Below are 11,159 nucleotides of genomic sequence, written 5' to 3' on the forward strand. Positions count from 1 at the left end.
TATTGGGCTGGATCTATCAGAAAATGATAGTTTCAAGCATCTGGCAGTTGTCTTTGCAGTTCCAACATGTTCTCACTATATCACACATACGGTGGCTAACTCTGGGATATGTTACTGTGTATTCTGGTAAACAGGAACCTACAGCCTGCATCTTCAAGGCAGAAGAGTGAGCCAAGCATAGAGAAAATGTAGTACAAATATAAGAAGTGAGGGAAGGGGGACAGGACTGCAGTACTTGGAGAAGCAAAAGGACAGTGGGAAAAGCCAGGACAGACAGCATTTGGATCAATCTTCTACTGTGAAGATGGAGGCAGCACATTCTTCTGAAACGTTGGTAATGATCTACCAAACTACACGGCCTCACATCCCACGATGCAGCAATCTTCATAGATACTCCTGTGGGAATCCCAAACCTCACACTCAAAGATTAGTTAATTCCTCTGCATTAGGGGTGGGTAAGACGCTCACTGCAGTTACCAGTGAATCACAGACTAATGACTGTTGGCTATGTTATGAACGGCCATAGTGACGCCACTAGCAGTGAAAGACAAGTGAATGGTGAAAGTCAAATAAGTCACTGCAACACTAGGGAGATTTCGCGCTCACGAGGGCCTGCACACTCATCACTAGCATCAATAAAAGAATAATTGGACATTTTGCAGATACTTTCTGACCTGCCTTTGTATAAAGTGTGGCACATTCCGAAATAAAAATCGGTATTTTAACATCAAGCTGCACTTGATCTATGAAACCTGTGCGTTGTCCTTCTCTCTCTCTCTCTCTATTTATATGTATATTACTTTCTTACTCATGGAGCTGAGCCCTTCTGGAGGAGCCGCCAATTCTGCAGCTACTCAAGAATTTCCCAGCATTTTTTATGGAACCTGAAGGTTCATTACCGTGTTCACAAGAGCCTTCCACCGGGCCCTATCCTGAGCCAGATCTAGCCAATCCATACCATCCCATCCTATCTCTCTACGATCCATTATAATATTGTCCATCCATCGATGCCTTGGTCTTCCCTGTGGACTCTTTCCTTCTGGCTTTCCCACAAATATCCTATACGCATTCCCCATCTCCCCCATTCGTGCTACATGACCTTCCCACCTCATCCTCCTTGACTTGATCATTCTAATTATACTTGGAGAAGAGTACAAGTTATGAAGCTCCTCATTATGCAGTTTTCTCCAACCTCCTGTCAGTTCAGCTCTCTCTTCAATCCAAATATTCTCCTCAACACCCTCAGTCTATGTTCCTTCCTTAATGTCAGAGACCAAGTTTCACACCCATACAGATCCACAGGCAAAATTATAGTTTTGTATATTATAATTTTTATGGTTTTCAGGCAGCAGACGAGAAGATAGAAGGTTCCTGACTGAATGGTAGCAGGCATTACCCGAGTTCAGCCTCCTCTTAATTTCCTCCTGTATCAGGTTTCGATCTGTTATCGTTGTTCTCAAATATCTGAACTGTGCCACATTTTCAAAACGTCTGTTTCCTCTCTTTATGTCAAGATTTTGCCCTGCATTTTGGTGACGAGACAACAACATATACTTACTTTTGTCTGTGTTTACTTCTAGACCAACCTCCTTACTTGCATCAATTAAAGTTTGTGTGTTTTTCTTTATGGTAATATAAGATATACGTAATATACGTTATAAGAGTCCAGCTCCGAAGAGACCAGTCAGTTCTTTGTGTAGCTCCGACTAGAGCAGAAATGAGTTCGCATCCGGCAAAGGGCTCAAGACGCTTCGCCCACATCAGCGGTGCAAGTAATTATAAGAGTGAAGAAGACGCGTCTATATGGACGTTATAAGTGGATGATAATTGTACCCAGCCTCCTAGTCAACAGGTACCGGGGGCTATTTCCCAGGGGTAAAGCGGCCGAGGCGTAACGCTGACCATTCTCCTCCAACTAGTGCCGAGGTCAAGAAAATGTGGATCTATACATCCACTCCCCCATACGCCTTCATGGCGCAGTGCTTAATTAGTTACCTTTTACCTTTAACGTATCTCACGCCAGTTGTAAAGAGTCTGCGGAAACGTCGATGGTGACACGACCTGGCTGACCGCAGATTATGATAACAGATGGCGCGCGGCAATTTCTAATTAGGGCTTTGTGAGTGGTAAACGTGAGCGTCAGTTGGTAGAGTTAGCGTCGTAATTTCGAGCCCTAAATCTTTTTTTACTTATACCCTGGGGGTGTATCTCAAGACTTTGTTCCTTGGATGGAACGACTTGAACATGGTTACGTACCTTGAAGTTTTGTAATGTAAGATACGAGAAAAATATGATATTTCAGATTTAATGCTCTTCAATGAACATCTTCCTTTTAAGTTGTAATGTTAAGTTCGAATAAAGTATGACATCCTATGCTGAACGTCTCAGAGAGCCCCTCCTCGAGAATGCTACCACTAGAGGGCGACGGTCGGTGGATATAGGCACGCCCATTTATGCATGTGGATGGCTAGTATTAAATTAAATAAGTGAACCGTGAAATTTTACACATATTTGACTATTTTCCAACAGTCCTGCTGATTTCCCACTTACCGGACTCCGCTCCCAGGAAGTGCTGAAGAGATAGGGATGCTTTAGTTTGTCCCTGTTTGTAGCGGTCCTTGCTATCCCTGTAGAGTTGTAGATGCAGGCAGTCTGGAACAAAAGAACATAATTAAGCATATGTAACCATTCGTCTAGCACAGTGGTATCCATTACGTCCCTAGCCACGTACTACGTCTAGAGGGTTCATCATCGGATGGTGACGTATATGGTTACGTCATCACATTCTATATGCAAGATAGGATGGGAACCAAAACCGCCACAGAGGAGATATCGTTGAACAAGCAAGAGTTCTCTTCGGTAACCATAGTAACGAATGATCAAGGCTAATTAATGGGCACAATTTTTTTGACCAGCCCAAATGCTGAACGAAGACCCTGAACCATGAAATGTGCTGCGAAGTCTACATAGAATCAGAGGGCTAAAAAACTTACGAATGAAGTAGCAGATGTTTTAATAACAACATAATTTTCTCAACAACAGAGATAGGAGATTGACGCTTAGAACTATTTCCTCCTAACCAAACGACGCTACGTAAGCACCAACAGAAAACGTACTGGTTTATGCGTGACGCCTTCTGATTATTCATTACAGCAAGCACAATTAAAACCGAAATTCCAAGGTGACGCGATCTTTATTGTGGGATTTCCAGCTGGGTGAATAGGAAAAGCATCGGTAAGGAAGCAAAAGGATTGTCTCGTTTGGTACAAAAGGAATTCATCACAAGAGGCGTGGAAATGATAATTTACATGCAAAATGATCTCGAGAACGCTGGGGCAGCTGAAGAACGTCATGCGATTAACATAACTCTCCCCCTCTCTCTTTACTTCTACAGCAAAATCCTCCAATTTTAAATGTTATCTTCACGCGGTAGCGTAATTAGTTAAGACACCATGCTACAAGCAGGAAGGTCGCGGGTTCGATACGGGATGAGGTCATTGTATTTTTCAATTGACTCAAACCATCCAGCCGCACTATGGCCCCGACTCAGCCTCTTAACAGAAATGGGTACCAGGAATATTCCTGGGGGTAATGGGCGGCCGGCGCGTAAGGCTAACCTCACCGGCATCTGTAAGCCGACTGACTAGAAAAACGTGGGAGCCTCGACGTCTCACAACCCTATGGGCCTTCACGGCCTGTTACAGGGATACCTTTACTTTTATCTGCAATGATTAACGCCTATGAAACGTTATCGCATTTCAAGAAATAATGGAATTCATAATGGAGATTACTAAGGCAGATTTACGTCCTCATATCACTTAAAAGGGCATATACTCTATTCGGAATATCTTTGGAGTACACGTAAACAAAAGAGAGGTTGGAACACCCTTTCTGGAATTTCTCTCACGGCACGTTATACCTTGTACGCATCGAGGTCTCTGGTCTGGCGAAGGTTACCACCGTACGTTCAGAACAGAATCTTATTTAACTTCCTAATGATGACGTAACTATCTACGTCACTATATGATTAATGTACGTCCTTAAATAAGCTTCAGATACAATACAACAACGCATGTTAGAGGCGTAGTTCAATAAGCACAAACTATTCCGCAATGCCCACTGTGTCCGAACGTATTACTGTTGCAATGAAGAGTGGCATCGTGTTTACAGTCGGAAGAGTACTTCCCCGGTCTGTAAGCCAATAAGCAAACACGCTATCTTCTGTTGGCCATGTTCACTTTACAAGCAATCCACACACATTTCGAACAGAGTATAGTTACAACTCGACTTTTAACAAGAGATCAGCAGTACAATATGATTGGTGGGGTGAAAGTCGATTCAACTGTTTAATCCTTTGCATGCCACGGGCCTATTAGATCGGCTCGGTGTACTTACGTTAAACCAACACAGCCGAAGAGATCGGGTCGATGTTAATCACTTAGTACAGAGTTTCTCTCAATAGATGGTATCAAGTGTTATATATTGATACTTAGAAGGGGAAACGTGCTTTCTCGCTTTCTACATCTGTGGTCCTTTGAGGGTAATCCACGGGAGTATTGTGGGTTTTTGTGTGCAACGGCATTTAGCCCAAAGCAGCATTAGCGTTTCTACCAGGTAGTTCTATGGCAGGGATCAGCATTCAAAAGGATGATTGTCAATAAACGAATGACAAAGTCCAAGGTTGAGTGAGCAGTGCACTTGCTTCGTATTTGGGAAATCATGGGATCAAATTGCTCGCCTCTGTGGTCTACTGGTCAGAGTTCCTGGCTAAAGAGCCAGAGGTCCCGGATTCGATTTCCGGCGCTACCAGATTCTCTGAGAAGTAGTGGGTCTGGAACGGGGTCCACTCAGCCTCGTGAGGGTAACTGAGGAGCTATTTCAAGGAAAAATCGCGGCTCCGGTCTAGAAAACTGAAATTAACGGCCGTGGGGATCCGTTGCGCTGACGACGTGACACTCTATATCCGCTAAAGTTGGCACTAACTTCGCCGGCAAGCGGCGGTTGCTCGGTCGGTATAGTTCGTTTGCGGATCAAACTGCGGCACTGAAGTGGATTAGCCTGAGGGGTTCTTTTCGTAGTACTCCTCAGTAACTCCAGGGAAATGTCGGGCCACTACACCTACCGAGGTTAGACAACAATCACTTCTTCCGTACACTTTCCAGTTGATTATTAACCAATCGGCCCACCATTTAACGTTATTTCGCTTGTCTGAGTGTTACTGACCGACTTACTGCGTAGTTAAACACGATATAAACAAATAAATTAGTGTACTTTACAAAGCTGATAGCCCAAGCTAAAAAAAATTAAAGTTAAAGTAACTTAATGACCCAGCAGGCTGGCCTAGCCGCTAGTGCTCTAGGTTTATATTCCGAAGGTTCTGGGTTCGAACCTCGACCACGACATTACACATACTTGTTCAGGTTTTCGGGGGTTGTTTCATACTCCCATCAGGCAAATGCTGGAATAATACTGTCACCCGTTTGTAGCTCCGTGACGAAAGATATCGGGTTCTGGGTTGGGTGATTGTATTTATAGACGTCTTGTACAATCACTCGTAATCACAATCAATTACAGTAACTCACAATCAATCTTCAGCCGAACCATTGTTCCTTGCCTGCTGAGGGCTCGCCCAATTCTCATTCTTGTTCTACGACTGACTTCTCACTTGGAATTCCGCGTTGTATAGCCTCGGGGCGGATCCTACGGAAAACACCGCCTCTCAACAATTTGTAGGCGTGTTTACCGCTCGTCTGCCTACAAATGGACGTTCTACTGTTCCACGGTTCGCTTCTGCGGGAACATGTTTAACGAACCGTTGCCTAGCAATTGCTCTACATGTCACAATATTTCGACTAGGCAACGAAAGGACCTTTTCAATACCATTTCCAATTCATCATTAATCTGTCACCTTGTCAATCGACACTGTACAGCCTAGCTACTGACAGCTGACAGAACACGAAAGAAACGATGTAATAATTACACCGCCGTGGCTCGCTCAATGCACCCTCGATCATGAAGGTGTCGGCACTGAAGTAGGGGGAGGTTAGAACGGGCGTCCTACTCACTACAACCCAATTTTATAGGAACAATTCAATTTATTTCAAGATAAAGATAGTCCTTCAAAACTGGGCCATTTTCAGAAAAGTTTTATAGCCGTAAACATGATTACAATCATTGCCTCCTTGTCCATAAACAAACGTCTCTTTCTGGTACATTTTAATATTATCCTCCATTCTACACCTTGTTCTCGCATGTGGTGTGGTCAGCGTGGCCCCAGTTCCGCACAACTGCCGCGATGCAGTTGAGTATCAGGCCTAAGGATCTTAATTGCAATCACCCCGAAGCCTAAACTTGCTGCAGTAAAAGAATCCTGAGTGAGATCCTGCTCGGTACTCTTAAATGACCATCAGTAACTTGAAATTTGAAGTTCACACGGCAATGACTGCGAATATTATTGTCATTTGCGATGTGGCGCCCTATAATTTGGCAAATATCTACCCCGAAAATGTACTGCGTCACATTCCAGAAGCATATCAAGAGTAAAGTCTTGTAACTTACATTATTTTCTCTCTTTTTCCCCCTTGGCACTACAGCCCCAGTGACCTAGGCCTACCTCCATGAACTTCTCCGTTCACTTCGTTTTTCTAGATCTTACATATTCGGTAAGACTCCTTGGGCGGGTGATCAGCTCGTCGCAAGGCCTCTACCTGTACACAGACACAGAAAAACGCGCACACACAAACTAAACATCCATGCCCTGAGTGGGATTCGAACCCACGATCCCGGTTTCCAAGCGAGCGAAGACAGTACATGCCTTAGACCGCTCGGCTACCGTGACCAGCTATTTTCTCATTAGCCACCTTATTTTTCTTTCTATGTGTGTACTATATTACTTTAGATTCTTCTCCTTTTTACTTCCTCTGTTTCGTCTTTAACATCTCTTTTTACAGTTTATTATCATTTTACATCCCCCTTTTACTCTCTTACGTCAATACCTTCCTCTATTGCTTCTGTAACCATCTTTTATATATATATTATTATCCTTCCTCTTTTATGACTTCCTCTCTTGCTCTTTTATGTATTTTTCTCGTTCTTCTTCTCTTCTTTTAATAGATCTTCCGCATACAAAAAGAAAGCCGGCAAAAGAACAACATTACATAGGGACGCCATATTCCGAAGGCCGAGAACTACAGCCATCTTGATCATGACATTCACGTGTCATATCTCTCTTATAATCGTATTGTTGTATCTTGTCGTCTGTGGCGGGGCAAGATGAGCAGCAGCCATGATCTGACGTAAATGTGAAACAATAGCGAATCAACATGGCAGTCGCCTCCACGTACCGCTAGAGTGCTCTGGTTGTATCGAGGGTGCGTTCTGAAACACTAGAAGCTATTTGCATGTGTTTCACTTCCCATTGTCGGTCGTTTCATATAAAACATAATTTAATATTCATTGCCGAACGTCCGTCCCAGCACATACCGAGTAACTGGAAAGAGTTCTGTTTTCTAATCTAATTTCACAGCAGCGGAAATGATTGCTATGTAATTTTGTCATCTTTTCCAAACACTGAACTTCTACACGCGGACCTGTCCTCTGAAATGCACGCTAGAACTATGACATACAGCGGGGTAGTGGTTCAGCTGCATTGTGGGAGGGAGGGTGACGCACTGTTACTAAGACCCTGTTATAGCCCACGCACGGCGTACTTTCATTACCTTTAGTTAATGGATTTGACCAAATTTGCGCATTCTGTTGAGAACAATCACATCCAAAATCACGGGCAGTACATAGTTTAGTAAAACAATGGGCCATAATTGAGTCACGGTTCGAAGTTTTGAGGACGAAATGGAATGAACCTAGATCTTTGGTCACGGGGAGTAACTAACGATACCTTAGGTGGAACGGATTATTTACTTTTCTCATTTAACTCAGCCCAGGGGATGATTAGTGCGCACGTGTGGGCCAGGATCCGTAACGGATTTGCAAAGAAATTTAGTTCCAGTCTTAGCCACATGCTGCTTACAGCAGGGAAGAGCTTTTAAGGGCACTATGGCTGAAACCAAGTACTAACACGTCCAGAGAATTAATTAATCGATTACTTGACCCATCAAGAGCCAGGACAGCTAAACAAGTATAGTGACTAGGCTACAAGACGGACAACCAATAGATCGGAGTTCGTTTCCCGACAGCAACCAAGAGACTGTCTGCACTTCACAGTCTTGAGACGAGGTCTGGGGCCCATCCAGCCTCCTGTTCAACAGGTACTGGAGGATCCTTACCCGGGGATAAAGATGACAACTCAACTCAACCTACTGTCAAGTTTAAGAATAAGTAGAGTTATACCTCCACTCCCCCATACGTCTTCATGACGCCAAGGATGACATGGGTGGAACATGTAACGCGTATGTAAAGTAATAGAAAGGCGCACAAAGTTTTGGTAGGAAAACCTGTAGCAAAGAGGTCAGTTGGACGACCTGGCAATAGTTTAAATGATAATATTAAAATGTATCTTAAAGAAATAGGATAAGTTGCGTGGGCTAGATTAATCTGGTTCAGGATATGGACCAGCGGTGGGACTTTCTATGAACATGATAATGAACCTTTAGATTCCATGAGCAACTGCCAGCTTTTATAAAAGGTTCTGATTCATAGAGTTATTTCCTTAGGTGATCACAAAGATTTTCCCTTTGTGCGAAAATTATATCCTGGAACGTAAAGGTCTCCATGTTCGTGTGTTGGCAAAGCTTGGGGTGAACACCATAACTCACCCCTTTACCTTTTGTTATTTCTTGCGTCGATGGTCTCGAATAGCGTCCTCGTTGGTGTGCAGTGTTGCCAACCGCTTTCTCATTCATTCACCTAATTACTGCAACCCTCTGATAATTGTTTTTGTTGGGTGTGGGGGCAACGCGTTTATTGTACTTTCTTACCTCTTCCACCCCCCGCACCACTCTTTTTTTTTTTTTTCTTTCTCTTCTCTTNTTCCTCTTCCCCCCCCCCCCAATTTTTCTTTCTTTTTTCACTTTAGTCTCCTTTCTTGTATTCTGCTTGCTACTTCCGCAATTTCACACTCACTGATTCGAATAATAAGGGTTCGGCAGGGGACGCCATGCCACGTAACGGAAGGACATTTGCCGCCTCGCGTTCCATGACGTTGCAGCAAGAAACGCCAGGTTCCATACTGCCAACATCACAAAAATATTAATTTCTTAATTACAGTGCTGTAACCTATTAAAGTTTAGCTACAATATATCGTTACTGGGCCGCGCCATAGCTCAAGCGGTTGGTTGCTGGCTTCCCACGGCAGCGGCCCGGGTTCGATCCCGGATCTGGTCAAGTGGGATTTGTGGTGGACAAAGTGGCGCTGGGGCAGGTTTTCTCAGAGTACTTCGGTTTCCCCTGCCAATCTTCATTCCACCAATTACTCCACAATCACCCTCACCTATCATCTGGGGCTGGTACAATAGGCCAAAAGTGGCCGCTGTACAAGGGACTTAGTCCCACCCCACTAGCAATAAAAAATATACATTGTTACTGACAAGAAAAACCACCGTATTCTGCGCAAAGAACAGGCACATCTGCCTTTGCTATATAAGGCACTACGCCATGAAGACGTATGGGGGAGTGAATGTATAACTCCACATATTCTTCACCTCGGCGCTAGGTGAAGGTGAGTAGTCAGCTTCACGCCCTGGCAGCTTTAGCTCCTGTATCCATCTGATAGGAGGCTTGGTGGGTCCCAGAACCGGTCTGAACGCCGTTGAGAGAAGAAAAATCTCGGCACTTCATCTTCAGGGTAACCCAATGAAGCAACAGAATATAAGCATGCAGCAAGCACAACCGCTCTGCTATTGGCTGCTTTGCTCCAATGAAATCTGAAGTGAGCGTCCACGACAGCCAATAACGGCTCACCGTGAATCAGGTGCAGGGCTGGAGGGAGGGGAAGGTAAATTAGAATTAATAGATTCATTTAAAAACTAGTTAAACTTGTTCATAGTCAGCAATAATTTAATCATGGTGTCATATATAAGGCGATATTATACAGCAATTCTTTTGTTTAATGCTGAAATCACTTTACTTCGAGAATCGAATCAAATAATCGATTAATTCAGGAGTGGTCTGTCCAACAGTTGCCTGAACAACCACTGATCGGAACAGGTATCAAATAGGAGACGTATAAAGTTCTGCTTGTGTTTCATGAAGCATCACGCCATGAAGACGTATGGGGGAGTGTAGGTTATGCAACACGCAGTCTTAACCGCCTTGGAGCCGCTTGAACCCCGGGGAAAGAGCCCTCGCTATCCATTGGATAGGAGGCTGGGTGCTTAGCAACGTTAGAGAGGGGCATACAGACAGCCAAGTTGATCTCATGAGGAAAGTAGGCTAAAAATAGACGCCAGTTTAGTTAATTTGACAGCCAGGAAATCAATTAGTCACGGAGAGTTGGGTGGTTACTAAATTGAGGGTAAGTTAGTTGTTTCTGTATAATAATCTAGCACTAATTTGTTAAATGAGGACAAGATTTATTAACACGATAAACTGAGGTAGCTGCAAATGGTGGCGAACTCTTCCGGCGCCGTGTGGAAAACAGTCTGAACAGCTGACATGCAACTAACAAATAGCTTTTACTCAGACTTCCGCCACAGAAATGATTGGCTGGGGCAGTTAAACCTTCTCGTAACAGATGACGCATGGCTCCATCAACCCTTTCCTGCGGGGATAATTAAATTACGCTGACCGTTACCGACTTGGGACGGGTCACAGACAAGAACTACTGATTACTAATTTCTGTTTAATTAACTCCCAGGCAAACCGCCAACAAGTCCATGGCGCTACTGTACGTCGTATTGGACGTGTTTGTTGAGACAATGATTCTTCAACAGAAAAAGGACATAACTCCAAAACAGTTAAAATTTTGTTCTTTTGAAGACAACTGGCTTACGTGTAGAAATCTACTGACGTTCCCTAGGCAGGTACTGCCTCCATCTTCAGGGTAGAAGGCACAGGTAAACTCAACACAGCAAGTTGACGCTGATCATTCTGAGCCCATATTTATTTGGATGATTATAGATGACCATGAAATTTATTTCTAATTAATTCTCGGTAATTTAAATTTCAAAAGTCTTATGTTTCGATATTACTGGAAATGTATCGTG

The 11,159-nt window shown here is 43.7% G+C and overlaps 1 protein-coding gene across 4 annotated transcripts in view; it reads right to left on the reverse strand.

The window, feature by feature from the left end:
* The window catches only part of LOC111863896, a 499,114-nt gene that overhangs the window by 22,352 nt on the left and 465,603 nt on the right, over window positions 1-11,159 (reverse strand). For all 4 annotated transcript variants that reach the window (XM_023850710.2, XM_023850703.2, XM_023850725.1 and 1 more), the window contains exon 3: window positions 2,551-2,652. In XM_023850710.2, coding sequence (XP_023706478.1) covers window positions 2,551-2,652 — 102 coding nt within the window. The remainder of the gene's footprint in view (window positions 1-2,550; window positions 2,653-11,159) is intronic.

This window comes from Cryptotermes secundus, unplaced genomic scaffold (assembly GCF_002891405.2).
Source record: "Cryptotermes secundus unplaced genomic scaffold, Csec_1.0 scaffold1705, whole genome shotgun sequence".
Classification (NCBI taxonomy): Eukaryota; Metazoa; Arthropoda; class Insecta; order Blattodea; family Kalotermitidae; genus Cryptotermes; species Cryptotermes secundus.